The sequence below is a fragment of the Pygocentrus nattereri genome, chromosome 28, assembly GCF_015220715.1.
Source record: "Pygocentrus nattereri isolate fPygNat1 chromosome 28, fPygNat1.pri, whole genome shotgun sequence".
In the NCBI taxonomy this organism is placed as follows: Eukaryota; Metazoa; Chordata; class Actinopteri; order Characiformes; family Serrasalmidae; genus Pygocentrus; species Pygocentrus nattereri.
The window spans coordinates 16,990,704-17,010,645 of record NC_051238.1 but is presented as its reverse complement, the minus strand read 5'-3'; the positions used below and the strand labels follow the sequence as shown (position 1 = coordinate 17,010,645).

The window sequence follows — 19,942 nt, the reverse complement described above, 5'->3', positions numbered from 1 at the left end:
CCTTGAGGCATGCTTCACCAATATAGTCCAATCCAGTCCAGTCCTGAATTCCTGGGGGAAAAATAGAGAAAAAGGTTAAAAAAGAAGAAGAAAGAGCAAAGTGATGCAAAGGTAGGGGGGATGAGGATGTGTTTGCCTGTGGAAGAAACCGGTGAAAGTAGGCTGGCGACAGATGTGCAGGGCAGTAAAAGTGTAATTGAAATGCCAGCAGCAATGGTCTTATCTAGCCGCTACAGGAGCTTGCCTCGCCTCTGAACATCAGTTAAATGTCATTTTAGCCCTGCCTGATTCAGCCCAACCACAATCCTCTGCTTCTGGGACTGCAGCCGCTGCAGATGGGGAGGGGAATGGAGGAATGGATGGACGACTGGGAAGCGAGAGAGAGGGAGAGAGAGAGACTGACGAGGAGGGAGAGGGGATGGTAATAGGATTTCATCTGCACACTGTTAACTTCCACCACCTGGACTTAGTTGGTAATTTGATACGGACATCAGTAAGAGTCATTACAGCTTGGTTGTAGACTTGGTTATATTATTATCAGTTATTTATTTATATATATATATATATATATATATATATATATATATATATATATATATAAGCCTCTGTCTTTTTTCACAAATGAAATGAAATGAAAAACTAATCAGTTCACTTCAAGCAGAACCAGTATTTTACTCCTCTCGTTCTTGTTTTCAAATCCCAGCATGTCCACTAAATAGTTGAAACTAAGCTAAAATGAAATGAAAAATATAATAAACCGCATTAGTAGTAATAATTATTATTATTATACTTAGCATTTGTCTTTGCACTAAGAAGGACACACATAGGCAATGGACTTTTTCAAAGTTTCTGCATAATTTGGTTATTAAGATATATATATATATATATAAAAAAAAATCATTGAGTTCTTGTGCTGTGTACAGAAATTTACAGACTCCAAGTTTTGAACAGTGGTGGGAGTAGGACCCAGGGGTCACAATGGCTGGAATGCAGATAGAACTATTTTATCTACCATTCAAATGACCAGTGAACCTACACAAGTTTTATGTGTAATGTTGATAGTGGTATTATAGAGTTTATTTTTGAGGACTATTTTGCCTCACAACACTCTGTTTGTATCTCTCCACCATGAATGGCTTTTAAAAATGATGTTTTAGGCCAAAACCTTATTTCATAGCTATTGTAAAACACTATTCTGTGTGGTAGCTTTTAGAGGCATTAAGCAAACTAATTATGATTTGGTAAGTAACTCTAGAATGATGTATTTCACACCAAAGCACTGTGAATGATCATACTTTACTGCTTAATTTAACCATTTAATTGTCCAGAAACTTTGAAAGGTCATTGGAATTCCCTTTTAAGATTCATGATGATGTAGTGGACATAAAATACAAACAGTAACAGAGATAATAATAATAAGAGATCTCTCTTATTATTAGATATTATTTCTGGTCGGGAACAGTTAAGCATGTTGTGTTTTCAATTAACTACCAAGTTTCCATATTTTATTTTTGTTCCTCAGAGCCTTTTAAAGTTTTAAACTCTATGAATGTTCATGTTAGTCTTGCCTGGCTGTGTAAAGCTGAGCTCGCTCTATGATTCCTGTTCTGCTGCTGTGTCTGTTTCTAGCTGACCCCTGTTTCTATTGCCTCCTGCCTGCATGTATGCAGCCTGAGTGATAAGTGATAAGATCCAATCTGTTCTCTAGTGCAATGCCAGACCTTTACTGCTGCTTTTGTCTTGCTACATCATATTAGTGAACTCCCATTCAGACCTGTTACAGAGTTTTAGTACTCTGCATCAAAGAATAAGAAAACATGCTCACACAAAGACTTGTAGGCCAGAGTTCACAGTTTCATGGCATTCCCCGGTCTCACTGCCTCTTCCAATTTCCACTCCTCTGCTGCCATGCATATATTATACACATTAACATTCCTTCTACATTAGACACACAGTGTCACAGCACGGGACTGTTCTAACACGTTTATTCTCACAGCACATGGTTTTTGCATTTGCTAAGTCGAAATGTACCAGGTGAGATAACAGGTCTACTATACGTAAAGTGTAAAATAACCTAATGTATGGCATCAATGTTAATTAGACTACATTTCCCAACAGAGGCAGAATATCTCTTGGCAAATTTCAGATCAAATGTAGTTCCTTTTCATCTTATTAAGGTCAAAGGATTTAAAATGTCTGCAAGCCTCCTTTTTAACTTAAAAGCTAATGAAATGTCTTTTTTCTTCATCTTCTGCTTTCAGAGGGTGATCTTCAACATGGTAAACTTCAGTAAGACGAAAAGCCTGTACAGAGATGGGATGGCCCCAGTGGTGAAGTCCACCAGTCGGCCTAAGTGGTACATGCTCTCGCACCTGCATAAAACATTAACCCTTCAAACTGCAAGGATCCTTAGGAGGACCGCACTCTAATTCCTCACTCTTATAACTACATGACTTACATATTAGTTTCATTATATTTTAAAGGAATAATTGACCTGTCCAAGCTCCTCTCAGGAATACATTCTTTCATAGCAACTGTTGCAAAGTTGGATGGAACTTTGGTGAAAGTAACAGTCAGCATAATGAGAAATAGCATCACATTTTGTTGAGAGTAACTACCAGATGTAGGTAGTAACTAGTTACATTTAGTCAATGTACTACATGTACTTAAATAAAATATTGGGTACTTTCAAATTATAATATTTTTATTTCTACTCAAATATATAACCTACTGTTTCCTCAGATACATTTAGCCATTTATATTTAGTTACTAATTCCTTTTTTTGTGTTTTTGGTGACAACATATGTACTTTTAGACCAAAAGAATCCCAAAAAGAGAACAAATTTCTGCTTCTAAGCTGGGTTTGCTAAGAAGTTTCACTGCAGCTTAGTCAATGTTTAAATCATTTTCTAACCCAATACTTGTGCAATACTACAGTGCACCACTAAGCTGAAAAAACTAACACTGTTTCATTTTTAAACTTCTTATTCTCACTCACTTTTCTTAGTTTGTAGTTTTAGTTTTTACTGTTTTTCACATTATTATTATTATTATTTTGTTATTGTCCATCTCTAATTTACTTTTGTATTATTTTTATTTTGTTTTGTTTTAGTGTGTCATCCTTTAGATAAAGGAAAAAAAAGTTAAATAAAGGTTGAATGGGATTTTTCCAACACTGTATAAAGCTCACCCACTCTTGCAGCAGTTGCCATGAAAGAGCACATTTATGGGTGGAGCATGTATAGGTCAATTTAAAGTAGCTACTGAATAGTGACATTTATAGAGTTAATTTACATTTATGATGATCCTTTATTGCTTAACAAAGCTGTAACATGATTCATGGCTTGTTTATGTCTCACTTGCAATAAAAGTGTGTCGGCCTCGTACTGCAACCAGTACTAACAGCTTCCACTTGACCACTGCCTCAGAAATAGCTAATGCTTCTCACTTTCTTATGATACGTCATTCCATATATAGGCCTGTTTCTTTAAGAACATACACAACACATTTATAATCCTGTGTCTGATGTTCTGGAGGAGGGTTTATGTTCCTGTAATGAACATGTCTCCAAGGCGATGGTGGCTGGAAAGAATAAGGGTCCAAGAGGGGGCTGTTGACTGGAGAGTTCTAAGTGATGGTGGGCGGTTACTGATCTTTGTTCTAAGTATGGACAAACCCTTTATTTGACAGTCATTATATAGAGTACATCCAGGTACCATGTCCTCTTTTAGTGCTCAGTGCAGCTATAGATGTTTGTGATGTTTGTATTTTTGTTTTTATTTTCATTGAGGGATTTCATACCTTTTTGCATGTTTTAATAGTGGTAGTGGCTTTTATCATAAACAAACCCACACACAAACACACAAATTTGCCAGGGGAAGCTGAAAGAAAAGTGCAACCCCCAGGTTGAATATATTTATAGATATGTATTCAATGTGTACTCGTGATGGATCGATTTGAAGATAAGATCGGATCGTGTCTTTGATGTGTAGTTTCCTGTGTACTTCATGTATGGTTTGTTTGATCCCTTTGTCTAATTTTAGATGAGGTTTTCCCTCACTGGCTTGGCACTCTGAGATAATTGCTTTCTGCGGTTGTGCCCTGTAGCCTGTGCACTTTTTGATAACTTTGAAAGAAAGTTGAATGCACACACAGACTTTCACACATGCACGCATTCACCTCCTATCAGTATCTATCAGAGCGATACTTTACCATTCAGATGCGGAGATGCCAGGCTGTATTTGCATGGACCATGCTGCCTGGGCAGGTGAAGCCTGTCAGGGGTAATAGGTGGGAACTGATGGATTTAGAAGGTTGTGTATGCGTGTGCTACTGATGGATGGAAGGGTGTGTGTGTGTGTGTATGTGTGTATGTGTGTGTGTGTGTGTGTCTTCTGGCGGACGTTGAGGCATGCGTTATTTGTGATGTGTAGAACAGGGGTTACGTGACGAAGTGTGCCCGCTCAACAGAAGCCTTGACATCTGTCACAAGTCGATCAAGGCCGCTCCGCCACACGGCAGGCGTCTGCCACACCAGCCCGTCTGCCTTCGACCAGCCTCGCTCACGGCCTAATGGGACAAGACAATTAGATGGAGATGCTGGTGGAAAACAATAGACTGCAAGACATTTCACACTCAGCTGGACATGTTCCATGGCTCTCAGGTGTACAGAGTGGATCACGGCTCAAACTTGACACAGGCAGCAAACTCAAAGTAGAGTTGGGCGTGGTTATTCTGATATTCAGATTTCTGGTCTGCTAGGAAATGTAGGTGCCAGTCACAGTGCACAGTGTCTGGGAAAGATTCTGTTTGCCTGACAAATGCCAGAGAGCGATAGTAAAAAAAACACATTGCAGGTTATACGAGAATGAAACCGTGAATTAAAATGTATTTAAAAAGTTTTGTGTAGCATGTTCCTGCATATTGCCAATGCTTTTACTACTTTGTTCTGTGTGGGCATATTTTTGTTGTTATGACTGCCTCTACAATCACTAAAGTGCTAAAGCAATACTTCATGTTTGCTGATTTTGCACAGTGGTCAAATGAATGTTGCAAACGGGTGTATGAACATGAACATGAACTACTCACTGGGCTCATGATCCATCATCCAAATAATTATCAGGTCAGTGGTGGTCCTATGGCGTTCCTTTCCATTGATGGATGGGGCTGATAAGTTGTACCACAACAGGTGAGATACAGTCATAATATAAATTGTGATACAACTATTAGCAAACACTGTAAATTAGTGTTGGATTTTTACTGACTGCTAACATTTCATGCTTTCACAGACTTCTGCTGTCAAATCTATCTAAGTCAGAGCTCACTTTATTGTTGTAGAAACAAATCGGCTGCAATTAAACAGGTATATTTAAACATCTCAAGATGTCATATCCTTCAGCAATTAGGTCTACAATCATAAAAAAAGGTATTTTTGATAGCAGTGATAGAAATGATGCTGATAGAAATGATCCAGACTGGCTTAGTTTTACCAGGGTAAGATCAAATTACCAAACAGACTACTAGGAAAAGTTGAAAGATGTACACATAAACATTATACAACATTGTATGATTATACAATCATTGTTATACTCAATAACAGTAACACCCTGCCTCATGTTTCTCATCAGATTTTGATATTTCACTACTGTGAGGTTGATAAAAACCACTCCATGTAATGAAATTTGTAGTATGTACTATGTAGCAAAATTGCATGTCACGTTAAGGAAAACAGCTATATTTAAGTAGATCTATATATAGAAATATTTCGCTAAATGAATTAACTGATCAGGTGTAGATTACCTCCAATGTTAGCTGTGGGTGCTGTTTAAATACTATTTGTTTAAAAACATCAATCTGAATAGAAACAATAGTTCAAATGCCACCTGCTTACATTGTATAACATTGCAGCAAGACTCTCTTTGAAAGGGAAAACTGCTTTCTTCAGTTGTAATGATTTACCATGAAGGTTGTAGGTTTGATGACAACTCTTCTAGGAGGAATGAACTGTGACATTCTAGCGTATTTATCTGATTTCCATCCGCATTAAGGCCATTGTGCCGTTTAAACGTTGCCATTTTTTCTCTATTGACCTTCAGCCAAATGCACCAGCGTCCATTTACAGCACGTGGCCTTCAAATGAGGCATCCACACGTGCAGACTGACCAGTGGAGAGCACTTATGTGTACAGATGCCTCAGTTATAGTCATCAAAATGATCAGCCCTGCTAATCACACCTCACTCTGGCCACCACTTATGAACATACCCTGCACTTTCCACACACTGAGCCTGAGGCATGTACGCACATACAAGAGGATTGACTTCCTTTTTTCATCCAATTATAGAGGTGTAAAAAAAACACGGTGTGGGCACAAAGAAGGGCCTTCAACATCTGCTCTTGCGCGCACACACACACACACACACACACACACACACACACACACACACACACACATATATATATATATATATATATATACACACTTGATAATTGCTGAATGTGAGAAGGAGCCTTATGTCTTTGAAAAGATTGTGAGTAAAACACAGTTGAACCCAGGTCAGAGCGAGTATTCGGAGGCATGAGGGAGTTAATGTGGTCATGCTCTTCTGTAACAAAGTGGATAATCAGTTCAGGAGAGGAGCTTCATTCTGTCACAATATCTCCAGCAGTTCATGAACTGTGAGGAGAAATTTCTAGCAAATGTTCTTGTCCTAATTTAAATTCTAACACCATCTTTAATGACTGAGTGCAGTTAATTTATTTATTATTATTATTATTTATTTTTTATTATTATTTTATTACATTTTTTCAGAGGCATTATTGTCGTGTCACCACATAGCTCAAAGTTAGTTAATGGAGCTCTAATCTAAGTCCTAGCCTGCAAGTAGCGACTCTACCGTAGTCATCACTTTTCAAATGTTCTAAGCATTGCTAAATTACAAAAATGCGTGCTATGAATAGCACAGTTTAATTGGTCAAGCTCTTATGATGATTCATAAACAACTTTGATTGGTTCGCTTTTGTCCATTTATATGGATACTCCAATGTTTGAGTCTTTACCCAGCTGTCAGTCACTGAAAAAGTGCTGATTTTGCTGTGATGATTTCAGGTAAAATTAAACTGATTATGATTGAAAACCCTTGTGAATGTTTATTGTGATCAAGTGTACTGAGTTGCTACAAGCAAGAAATACTAACGTCTTGTTAACTTGTTATTTTCTATTAGCATGACATGCACATGAACTAAGCTTGGGTAAGGTTTACTAATGTCAGCTCTGTCAAATTAGCGTTCCATCAAGTAAGTAGGCTAGTAGCAATTTAACAACCATTCTTCTAAAAGACAGGTATTTCAAAACAAAGCCAAAATACTTGAAACTTTAAAACCCCATACATTAGAAGGTTTTCACAGTTGCTACAGTCTCAAAAAGAGCTTTGTAAATAATAATAATTCTCATGTATAACCATTTATTTTGTGTCTTTGTACGTTCCTGGAGTGGGATGGGGGGAAGTGTCTTAATTTGCTCACTTCTTCAATATGAAGAGGTAGCTTATATGAGCTTGTGGGTCAGGCTGAGTCACCATCACAGCAATGCAAACTAGAAATAGGAGTTTCCAGTTTGAGTCAGTATCTAAAAACATCAATCTGTATCTAAATATCAATATCTATATATCTAAAAATCAATCTCTAAAAATCTCAGTCTATAGTCAGTTCCTTATCTGTTCATGCTTACATCCTCATGGCAATCATGCATTTGATTTTCATTGTTTTTCTTTTTCGTTTTTTTTTTTGTTACATCTAAACAAATGGAAATTATTCAGAGTTGCAGACGTGAATCTGTTAATTAAATGCAGCATTTCCTACATTAATCCATTTAAAAAAATAAAACAAGAACAAAACATGGTTTGAATTTGATCGTGTCATAAACGCAGTGCAGTCAGGGGAGGCGGAGAGTGAGAGAGAGTGAAGGAGACAGCGGAAGAGTGAGCAGCAAGAGCAGCACTTGCATAAAGTTAGGTAGCTACTACATGTAACTGGTGAAGTTGTCTAGGCCTGAATTCATTCTATTTTAATTGGAAAGAATGGCTAATATTTACTTAACAGATGAGAAATACTTTATCATGAAGCCATGTGGGGAGAAGGAGGACTCGTAGCTGAGGTACCATGATGTGTGCAGATTCACAGAAAAGTGCCCTGTGGTCATTAAAAAAGCCTAATCCTTACTGAAATATAGGCAAACAAAATGGCTGTATTTTAGAGAACTGCATTTTGGTCATTTTAGCAGTCAGTACTTGAGTGAAAGACATTCTAGTCTAGCTCATGTCTTATAGTTTTAACAAAAATAATGGTAAATCTGAGGCAGACTGCAGGTCAGACTATATATATGATATACACATACGAAACACTATGTAGTCTCACAGGAGAAAAAAGCATCACTTTTGTGCAAAGATCACATTGGAGTTTAAGGGGCAGATGGCAATTTCAAATAGTGTAAAAAGAAAAAAAATGAAGAAAGGTTGGTTTCTTGTTGCTGTGACAGCTTACATGTAGAGTGCTGGTAAAAGAAAACATATTTTGCTGTTTGTTCATTCACATCAAGTCACAGAATTCTTTTTCAGAGATTGCAGAGGGTTAATGTATGGTCTTTTCCCTCTCAAAACACTCCTCAAATCTGAGATAAGGTGCTATCTGCTCATCCCTCTCGGGCCTGTGATTTGTATGGGCACCAGCCAGTGCCTTTTTGCTCTCCTTTTTTACATTCTCTTCTCCATTCGCTTTCCATCAGGACAACAAAACGTGGCAGGCTCAAAAGTAGTAATCTCTCTCTGACAAGCCTAGATCTGGAATAAATAAAGCAAAGCACAAGCAGCTTTAGCTGTCTGATCTAGCTCTGTATGCAGGGTGCCGGATAAAGTCGAAAGAGAGAGAAAGACAGAGAGAGAGAGAGCGGTACAGACAGTTTGGGGGGTGGGGGTGGGGGTGGGGGGGAGAATAGATTGCCTTTGCTGTATTTATCTGTCGAAAAGTCACTTTTAACCCGCGAGTTGAAACCTTTATCTCTATCTGCAGAAACGGTTCTTCTTCAGTGCTGGCTGAGACTCTGTGTGTGCGCATGTGTGGGTATGTGGCCTGGGGCTCGTCTGCTCCAGGCTTCTCTCAGAGGTAGACAGACAGACAGACAGACAGGCATCAGATTAAACTATGTGTGAGTACAGTTTGAGACCAGCCTTGCAGGGTGGTAATTAGAGTTGATGGAGAGAGGTGTTTGTCAGGTATGAGGATGCAGGTTATGGCAGCCGATAAGCTACGCCTCAGAGAAGAGCAGTTGACAGGGCTGGGCCTGGGCCAAGCCAAACCACAAAACCAGGATTTTAACATCTCTCTCCTACTCAGTTTTACCCATTTTTTTCCCTCTGACACTGTTTCATCACCTTATTTTCTCTGTCCACTATCTTATCTCTCTTCTCTCAGGCCAGCAGGAATGTAGTGTAAGTGTAGTTCATTCAAAAGGCCAATATTATAGAAAGTCATGCGCATAAACACCCCCAATCAAATAGTGTTTTTTGTTGAGTTTCTAAGTGAAAATAGGTTTTACACTTCTCATACTGGCAACTCACAAGTGTTATATATTGGAAAAATAGAAGAAAGATCATTTCCACTGCTTGAATCCAGGATCTCATTCTTTCTGTGATTGCCCACGCTCATGATTGGTGAGGGTGGGGATGTAGATCAACCAGTAACCATAGAGCTTTGCCTTATGGTTCAGCTCCATCTTCACCACTACAGTCCAGTACAGCCACTACATTACTGCTGCCTGTCCCAGCCTGCGGCCGATCTCACAGTCCCTCTTCCTATCTCTTGTGAACAAGACCTGGAGATACTTGGGGTGTTTTTACTGCACTGTACATTCAAAAACAAGAACTGACCCAAACTAGAACCAATGGTTGTAGTAGTAGTTCATTTTCTACCTGCTCAGGGAGCTGTTATAATAACTGAAATTAAAGATTTGATAGTTTTTTGCATTTCATGCCTCTCTAAGGCATCTAATTACTGCCTTGCTTGCTCTTTAGCTTAATGTGAGCTGATATGAAGTGAGCTGATATGAAATGATACACTGCATTGTTTTGCACTCCCAAATGTCTACAATTTCATAGATTGATGATCAGAATCAAGCAAAGCTTATGTTTATCTGTGTGAAAAACACCTGTTCTGTGGATTCTAGCATAAATGCTAATAGTGTTAGCTTCCTGACTAGCATGTGTTAGTCAAAACGCAGTTCACATTTATATTCTAGTGCTCTTATTGGTGGTTCAATTTGACTCAGTGGCTTCATCTTCATCTGGAAGAGTAAACGATTTGCAAAAGTTTTGGCTTCAGCTGCAAGTGTTACCAAAGACAGAGGATCCCTCCCCAGGATGAATAATACTTATAGCAGTTCTTCCTGCTTCCAGCTGGTAGTCTGGAAATACATGGGTACATTTGATATGTTTCATCCTCGAGCACAACCAGGTTTTACCATAAGTGCCAGTGTTTTGTCTGTTCTGTATTTCCAGCCATGTAAATTGAGCTGTTTCTGTTCTGACTGAAGCTATATATGTAGAAGTATAGCCAACTTATATGTTTACAATCACACTGATTTGATCTTTAAGTTGTGGTCCAGCCTGGACTGCTTTAGGCACAATACATGACAACCAATCAGAACAGAGGTCATTCACATATTACTATCCTAAAAGCACATAAAAAGTAGTTTCTTTAGTTCTAAAAGATGAAGAAATGACAATGGGGAAAAAAAAATGTAGACATCGTAAGTGCAGCTGAAGAGGAAAGGAAGGAGAAGAAAACTGTTCAATAAATACTCTTAGGTTAGCCTGTTAGGTAGAGTATGGTGAATAGCTCTAGGTCATTGTTAGCCCAGTGGTCATTTTCCTTCATGTTGGAGATGCTAAGGTCCAGCCCTGGTGCACTGGACTATTCTGAAGTTAAGTGGATGGAAGCAAAGACTTACTGCAGTCGAGTGGGTGGATGGAGTGAGTGTGGGCTCTCTAGCACTCAGAGGGATTTTTTAGCATTTTTCTTCAGATAGCGAGAGGGAGAGAGAGAGGAGATGGAGCATTGCTGATCCAGGCGACTTATGATTCTCTCAATCTCTCTCCATATAGAGATGGGGTGCTTATTGCAGGATATAGTGTATCTAAAGCCTCTTGACCACTTCTTTTTCTTTTCACTGATTACCTCTTGCAGCCCAGTTAGAATAACCACTGAGGTTGTGTCCCGTCTTAGTTCAAAAAGTGATCTTTCACCTACATGTTTTCTGTTTTTGTTTTTTGTTTTTTGTTTAAGATACTGTACTTTCACCTTGCGCATAAAGACTGTAAATACTCATGCCGTGACAGTAGAGTGGGAATCACAGGGCACTTCACGATACAATATTATCACGATACCTTGCCCACTATAATGATGACATCACGATACTGTGATACTTGATATATTGATGATCCTCTACGATACATCAAGATATCTGTGTAACTGAAGGAATACTGAATAAAATACTTCTAAAAAGGCAATAGGAATAGGAATTGTGTGTTTATTAGTGTCGTAGTAGTTTCACAGAATTTGAAAACCAATATAAAACGATGTACAACACAGCAGATAGCTTAACTTTATGCCTCTTTAACACATTCACTGACTGCATGTGTCATCGTTCCAGTGTAAAATAGCCATAAATTGCCAGAAAGCAAAACAGTTCTGGGTTAAAATGTCTAAAGGTAGAACACTGTGAGAACTGTGATAGAAAGCAAAAATCAATAGATTGGTAATAATAATAATAAGTTACATTTATATAGCGCCTTTCACAAACCCAAGGTCGCTTGGGGGTCCCATGGTCAGCAGAGGAGGAAGAATGTGTATTACAGAGAAAAGTCTTTAAGTCAGATTTAAAAGAGGAAATGAAGAGCAGTCCAGGAGGGATAGAAGAAGAGAATTCCAAAAAGTTTGGGGGCCATGGCACTAAAGGACCTCCCTCCCAAAGTGGAAAGTCTGGTGCGTGGAACAGCAAGTAAGTTATTGCAAGAAGACCTGCGAGAGCGAGAGGGAGTGTAAGAGGTCAGCAGTTCTCTGAGGTAGGGGGGGAGCAAGGTTATGCAAAGCTTTGAAAGTGAGTAGTAAAATTTTAAACTTTATATGGGACAGGACCGGTAGCCAGTGTACCTGAGAGATAATGGGGGTGATATGAGTTGAACGCTTAGTAGGGGTGAGAACTCTAGCCGCAGAGTTCTGAGTGTACTGTAGCTTTTGGATAGATTTTACAGGGACCCCAGCAAAGAGGGAGTTACAGTAGTCAATACAGGACATAATGAAGGCATGAACCAGAGTTTTGGTATCTTTATCAGTCAGGAACGGTCGGAGCCCTACTTGGAGCCCTCAGGGACATAAAAGGAAGTCTTGCTTTAAAAACTGGATTAATTGTAGTCTGACGGTGAGTTGTGGCAATGTTAGCTGTTTTCTCAACAAGCAGATCAGGATGATGACGAAAGAAGGTGGCTGTGCACCCCCCCCCCCACCCCCCCCGTTGTCCACATTTCTTCCCTGTGAGTTTCCATCTTAGCGCCACCATGTGGAGTCATGAAGTAGTGAATCTGGTAAATCAAATTGGAGTGGGAGTCCGTTTACAATAAATAAATCAATATATGGCGCCAGTGTATCTATAATGTATCACAAAAGAAAGTGATACGATAAATCACCTGATATTTCATTGATATTTTATCCCAGCCCCAGACACCGCAGTGTGTCATGAAGCAAGTTTTTTTTTTCTCCATAGTTTTAAATAATAGCTTTCTGTTTAAAGCTGCACTATGTACGTTTGTACGTTGCAAAAAATGTATAGTTGCACAAAAGGTACAGAAGAACATTTTGTAATGTCAGTTGTGCTGCAGACCTTTTCTTCAATGAGATGAATCTGATGATTGTGAGTGCATGAAGGAATACTCAAAGAGAACAGAAGTCAGTTTGAATGAAATGTCTTCCATGGATGTAAGTGAAGTATTTAATATTGTCATCTTCATCAGTATAATGCTGTTTTTCCATTTGAGACATTTCAACCAGCCTATCAAGCTGGGCTTTCTTTTTGAGCCTTTGCATGTGACATTAATACATACAGATCTATGGCATGGTCCAAAATCTGACCTGACACTTGTGACTTTTGAATGAATCTTTCAGTCTTTAGAGGGTGATTCACAGCAGTGCATACATTTTTGACTCATTAATGCTACTTGTTTTAACAAAAAAATCTTACATTGTGCACCTTTATGCACTGAAAACTCAATTTACGTTGTCTAGAAAGGGACTGGTTGACTTTGATAGTAAATGGCTATATTTGTGTTGCAGACATCACAATCCTTGGTTTCTATTACCACCATAATAAAGGAAAGAAGAGTCTGTTAGTTTTTTTTTTTGTTTTTCAGTGATATGTTTCACATCAAGCCATTCTGAATGACTTGGTTTACATTTCATTTGGATTGCATAGATATTTCAAACAATCAGTACAATTCCCCTTTAAGACTGAAATGAGTGTAAGTTATATTCACTTCACTCAACTTGCACTTCAGTAAAACGAGTGAATGAAACAAGTAGTAAAAGTATGAAGAAAAGCTGCCAAAAAGTACTTAAAAAAAGTACAATATAGTAATTACAGTACATTCACTATCACGGAATGAAGTCTCATTACTAGGGAAAAGTTGTGATCATGCACACAGAATTTGATAAACTCACTGCAAGATTTTTCTTCATTTTGCATATTTAGTGGCAAATCATCAGATAATTTTATGTTGACCTGATCAGTCAATACGAATCTGAGCTCTCACTTGTGCGGTGGTCTTGGCCATCTGCTTGTCTGTTCAGCTCTGTTCAGTGCAGTTCAGTTCTTGCTGGTATAGTGCTTTTTATGACATTGTCACAAAGCATTGTTATGGTGATCTGGGCCCAGAATCCAGTAAGCAAGGTAAGTGCAGTATCAGTACCAGATGCGTCTTTAGTCTGACAACACTGCAACACTGGACTGGCGGAGCATGTACATTTCCTGATATTTCAAGATGTTAATTTTAACCAGTCATGCACACTTAAAAAGATGCTTCTTTGAAGCGTCTTTATTGAAGGCAGTGGTTGACTATAAATCTGTTTCATGTTTAAGTTGTTCTTTGCATAGTGAAATGGTTCTTCAGATTGATGGAGAATGTGTTGTATGTGGATCTATACTGAACCTTTCTGAAAATGGTTCTATATAGCACCAAAAGGGGTTCTGCTATTGCTACAATGTAACAATAGAAGAACCCTCTTTGGCACTGTACAGAACCCTTTTCAAAAATGTTCTGTGTTGTAGAAAAATACCGGGTGTAAGAGATGAAGGGCCTTTGAAGTCGTGGGCAGCAGTTCCACTAGACTTTATGAAAAGTTCAGATAAAAATGTTGAGCTGTCCGCTGGCTATGAGACAATTTCCTTGACCAGTATATGCAATTAAAATGTTTGCTTGGAGATATAATGGCTCAGCTGTTATAAAAATAATAGGCTAGTGACAAAAACTCAGTTTAGCAAACTGAAACAGTGGGTCATCTGTCCATCTTAAACTTGGCCAAGTTTGTTTTTTCTTCCCCCTATAGCCACTGGAAACTTGCAAAATAACATCCTCTGCCAACTCTGTTAAACAAATAGTTTACATCTTGTGAATTACTTGAATTCCAAGAATCTGGGTTCTAAGATAAATCTGCAGAAACTTTGAGAGGAATGAAAATGTCTTGAAGAAAATGTTCTGGACGTGGTACAAGAGACATTAGTTATAAGAAAAAGAAGCGTGGAAAAGGTGTAGGAAAACAATTGATCATGTTCCATATCATGGCTGTCACAAGTATAGAAGCCATCCTAAATGTAGTTTACTCAGATTTTCTCAGTTTTAGTACACATTATAGTGATACAATAGAAATTCCTAGGTTATACCATTATTATAATAGATTGTGTGCCTAGTATCTTATTTATCAAAGTATAGCTTGCCTATGTGTGTTACAATCTACTGCTAAAGGGAGCATGAGTAGGCTACAGGATAAGGGGAAGCTCGGAGTGATGTACTGTGAAATTTATTCTTAGAGCCGTAATTCTTTGAAAATAAATCATTATTGACCAACTAACCAGATTTTGAAGTCTTTATTCCAGAGCAGAGGGACGTTATCTTGTGCCAATGCTGCTCACCAGCTGCTGTAAGCACAAACTCTTGTTTACAAAACCTTTTTCGATATGTCTGCACCTCTCTACACCCTAACTCTTTTATGGAAAACCAAACACTTCATTGTCTTCATGATCAGGATTGAAATAAACAAGGAATACAAATGGTACAAAGAGCAAAAATTAAACCAAAAATAAACTACATTTTTCACAGAATGTTGTGTAAATGAAAATGAAGCTGACATTCACCAGATTCTTTTTGCAGAATTTCCATTCCACCTTAAATGATGCAGATACCAAAAAGGGGAATGCCACAGATTTTTCAACATTCCTGCAGAAAGTAAATCTTTGAAACATAAAGAAAGTCACGCAGACTGGTTAAATGTGAACTGATTTGTTGTACAGAAACTTTCAGTCTCAGATTTTGTCACAGTGGTGTTGATAGGAACCCGGAGTCACAATATCTACAGTGCAAATATAGCCATTATATTTACTATCCAAAACCACCGGTGAACCTACACGTCTTTTGAGTTTTAATATGTAATGTTAATTGTAAAATCTGAAAAAAATATGTTTTCTTTGAGGACTACTTTACCTAGGCCTTGCGTTTACCTCTCCACAATAACTTAAACAATTTCCCAAACTTTACCTCAGAATTACTGTAACAGTGCCTTTGACATCAGGCAGTGTATTCATAACCATTTCATGTACTGTTCTGTTCTGTTACGGAGCTATTATAGAGAAACTCTTGATGTCTGGTTGCTATCACCACTACTGTACACAATTACACGTTTCTAAAGAATGGCAGATTTCACATCAAACCACTCAGAATTAATTTGTGTACATCTTAACTTCATTTAATTATGCAGAAATTTAGAAAAATCTGTGGAATTCCTCTTTAAATGGGGCTATTTAAATGTAAAACAATTTTAGGTGGAAAATAAAATTTCAGGAAAAAGCCAACTTCTTTTTCGAATTTCCCATTCCACCTTAAACGATGCTGCCATTACCTTAAAGAATGTGCAAGTGCCAGAATGTAACTGCAGCATCTTTTAAGGTACAACCGAAAATTTAAGCTGGTGAAGGCATCCTGTTCTGTGCTTTGTGCAAAGCAGTGTTTGTTTGCTTATTTATTTATTTATTTATTTTTGTTCTTTGTACAGTTTCTAATCCTTATTTATTGCTGCCTTAAGTTGTGAAGAAAATTAAGATTTTGGTTTTCCAATAGCAGAGTTAGATCTTGTGACCAGAGTTGTGACATTGTTTTAAAGCTTGATAATTAAACAAATGGAACATGGAACTCCAACTCAAACCCATTTCCTGCATTACCCATGTCTCTGCCAAAATGCCCCTCAAGCCAATTATGGTGAAAAACATGTTGATAGTGTAGACCCGAACTCCCAGACATGATGTCGTCGAAGAATTGGTTTTGGAGTTGACCCCTCATTGTTATCTATCACACAACACTAAGCTGAAGGGTGAAGGCTAGAACGTGGTTCCTCTGAGTCTCATGAAACCAGCCTGCAACATCATTACAGAGCTCAACACAGTTGGAGGAAAACACTAACTGCCAATTCTGTTACATCAGCTAATAGACGCACACATTGGCTTGCATTGCGCTGATTGATGGGGGGAGGGCTATTCTGCCCACCCAGAGAGTGAATTTTCAAATTTCATTACTATACACAGTTTGGCCTTTTTCAAAACCTCTGGTTACTTAAGTTATGAATATAATCAGTAGATTACTTGATTACTAATATAATCTATGGTGACAGGCCCATTGAGAACACATAGATTGTCACAACTTCAAACTGGACACAAAGGCAGCTTGCTAAACCAAGCATTCCTCCCTGTCCTTCTTAACGTTGTTCCCATTCAAAAACAGCAGTCCATGTTACACAGCTATACCTGGATGACCAGCTGTCCGCTGTGTCGTTGACTTAATCGAGTTAGTACCACTCGTCTTCCAATTATTCTGCTTCCTATTCCAAGGTGATGCCCTTTTGGACTCTGCGAGAGGACAGTGTGTGGTCTCCCTGTGGGGGTTTATTTGTTAGCCTGCTAGAGCGAAGAATTACCCAGCATCCTTTTTCTGGCGGCGTAAATGAGAAAGGCAATGTGCGTGGTGGCTCAGAGCTGCTGGCAGACTGGGCCCTGCGAGGACGGTATGCGCTTTGGCACACATGGCAGCTGCTACTGGGAGCTCCCACTATGAAGAGCATCGAGGAAGCAGCCCAGACTGATAAAAGAGCAGCTTTATTCACTCTACACTAGTAACCAGCACAGCTTTCTTTTCTCTTTCATTTTTTGTGATTGCAGTTGAATATTTGGCCCAGTGGTACCTGTAGGAAAATCTGAATCTGAAAGCTTAGGAATGAAATATGTATTTGATTTATGTCTTTCCTGTTTTTATTAAAATATATTTTGTGATATTTTATTATCACATTATCATATTTCCATATTTTCAAAGTATGCAGGTCAAATTACATGTTTTCTTGATTTTTTTCTAACTTATTTCTTGAAAAGAAGCTAGCACATCCTCTACAACAAACTTAAATATGGTGTTTTTCTGTAATTTTTAGTATACAATTTGTATTTATTGGCTGTATTTAAGATGTTTCACTTATAATCTCCAGATCTCCAGAGATCTTGATATTCCTTTGTCCACGGTGCGCAATATTATCAAGAAGTTTAAAACCCATGGCACTGTAGCTAATCTCCCTGGACGTGGACAGAAGAAAAAAATTCATGAAAGGTTGCAATTCAGGATAGTCCGGATGGTGGATAAGCAGCCCCAATCAAGTTCCAAAATAATTCAAGCTGTCCTGCAGGCTCCGGGTGCATCAGTGTCAATGAGAACTATCCATCGACATTTGAATGAAATGAAACGCTATGGCAGGAGACCCAGGAGGACCCCACTGCTGACAAAGAAACATAAAAAAGCTAGATTGTAGTTTGCTAAAATGTACGTGAGTAAGCCAAAATCCTTCTGGGAAAACATCTTGTGGACAGATTCTACTGTTTACCGAAAACGGAATGAGGCCTACAAAGAAAAGAACACAGTACCTACAGTTAAATATGGTGGAAGTTCAAAGATGTTTTGGGGTTGTTTTGCTGCCTCTGGTACTGGGTGCCTTGACTGTGCAAGGCATCATGAAATCTGAAGATTACCAAAGAATTTTGTGTCACAATGTAGGGTCCAGTGTCAGAAAGCTGGGTTTGCGTCCTAGGTCATGGGTCTTCCTGCAGGACAATGATAAACATACCTCAAAAAGCACCCAGAAATGGATGGAAGCAAAGAACCGGAGAGTTCTGGGTCTAAATCCCATTGAACACATGTGGAGAGATCTTAAAATTGCTGTTGGGAGAAAGCATCCTTCAAATATGAGAGACCATTTGCAAAAAAAGAGTAGGCCAAAATTACAATTGAGAGGTGTAAGAAACTTTTTGATGGTTTTGGCTTTTTTTCCTGTTTTTTGTGTTGTTCCAATACACACAAAGGAAATAAACATGTGTGTTACCAAACATGTAATTGCAATAATTTTCTGGGAGAAATGCTTAACACTTTCGGCCATGACTGTATATCCTCTTATTCAGCCTACAGCATTTTAGCCCCACCCAATCATGTTGAAGTCAAAAGGAGTATTTCAGCCTGGACTGTGTTTTGAATGAGACACAATATAGGCCAGCCAATCATAAGAAAAGTAATTTACATATATTAGTCTCAACGACAAAGTAACAAAACAACAACACAACAGCCTGTTTATGTCTAAGGAGTGAAGAGAGGTTGGAAAATGGTCATGTTAAAAAAGAATTATGATTGTTTTTAGTTCATAAAATGACACAAACAGCATAAATGGTCCTCATAGAAAAAGTATAATATGAGAAAATATGAGCCCTTTAAGAAATATCATACTTCCATAGGTCAAGTTGGTGTGACGGGAAACAATGAGAAATCACATTTGCTAAGAGACTGTTTCAAACCATTGCTGGCTCCACTGAAAAACAGAAAATCGCTTCTCTGAGGGGCACACTGTCAAAACTAATAAGCACTTTCCGTATCAGCCATTCTGTCTTTAAGATATTTATAGATTTAAACAAGCAGGATCCAATTAATCGTGCCCCGTCCCACCCCATCAGCCTCAGATCGCTCCTCTATCTCCCCTCAACAAGGGGAACAGAGGGAGAGTCACAGGAAAATTAGACTCAAAAACACAGCAGTGAAAATAGCACGGAACTTAGTTGAAACTGACCTTGGCCAAGGATATGTTTTTTATGGGCAGGAAAAAACTGGAAGGAAATAATAAAAACACACACATACACACACAAAGAATTGCTCTAGCAGAAGCGCTGCTACGCTGTCTGGCAGTTTTGCTTTTGTACCAAATCCTCCATGTAAACGTCTGATGCAAAAAATAGTGAAATTCTATTTGGAGATGTCTCCGGCTCCATCAGAGAGGGTGCTGCAGGTAATTGTCCTGTCAGTCATGGGGGCTCCTGCTGCTCTGGCTGACTGCTTAAGCTGTGGGTAGGAGAAGCTCACCTTAGAGGAGACTGTGTACTCTGCCCTCCCTCTCTCTTCCTCCATGTCTCCATCTCTCTATCTCTCACCATATACCTCTATTGCTCTCTCTCTTTCTCTTTTGCTCTGTGCCTCAGTTTCTCTCTTTATTTTGCTCTACTATGGTCCCCGTCTCTCACCTTGTGGATCTCAGGTCCCTCAGGATCTCTGAGTGCTC

General features: G+C 38.7%; 1 protein-coding gene across 1 annotated transcript in view; it reads left to right on the top strand.

The window, feature by feature from the left end:
* Positions 1-19,942, top strand: part of agbl4 (ATP/GTP binding protein-like 4) — a 495,015-nt gene that overhangs the window by 166,339 nt on the left and 308,734 nt on the right. Inside the window, exon 4 of the mRNA XM_017693529.2 lies at positions 2,262-2,356. Within this exon, the coding sequence (XP_017549018.1) occupies positions 2,262-2,356 (95 nt within the window). The remainder of the gene's footprint in view (positions 1-2,261; positions 2,357-19,942) is intronic.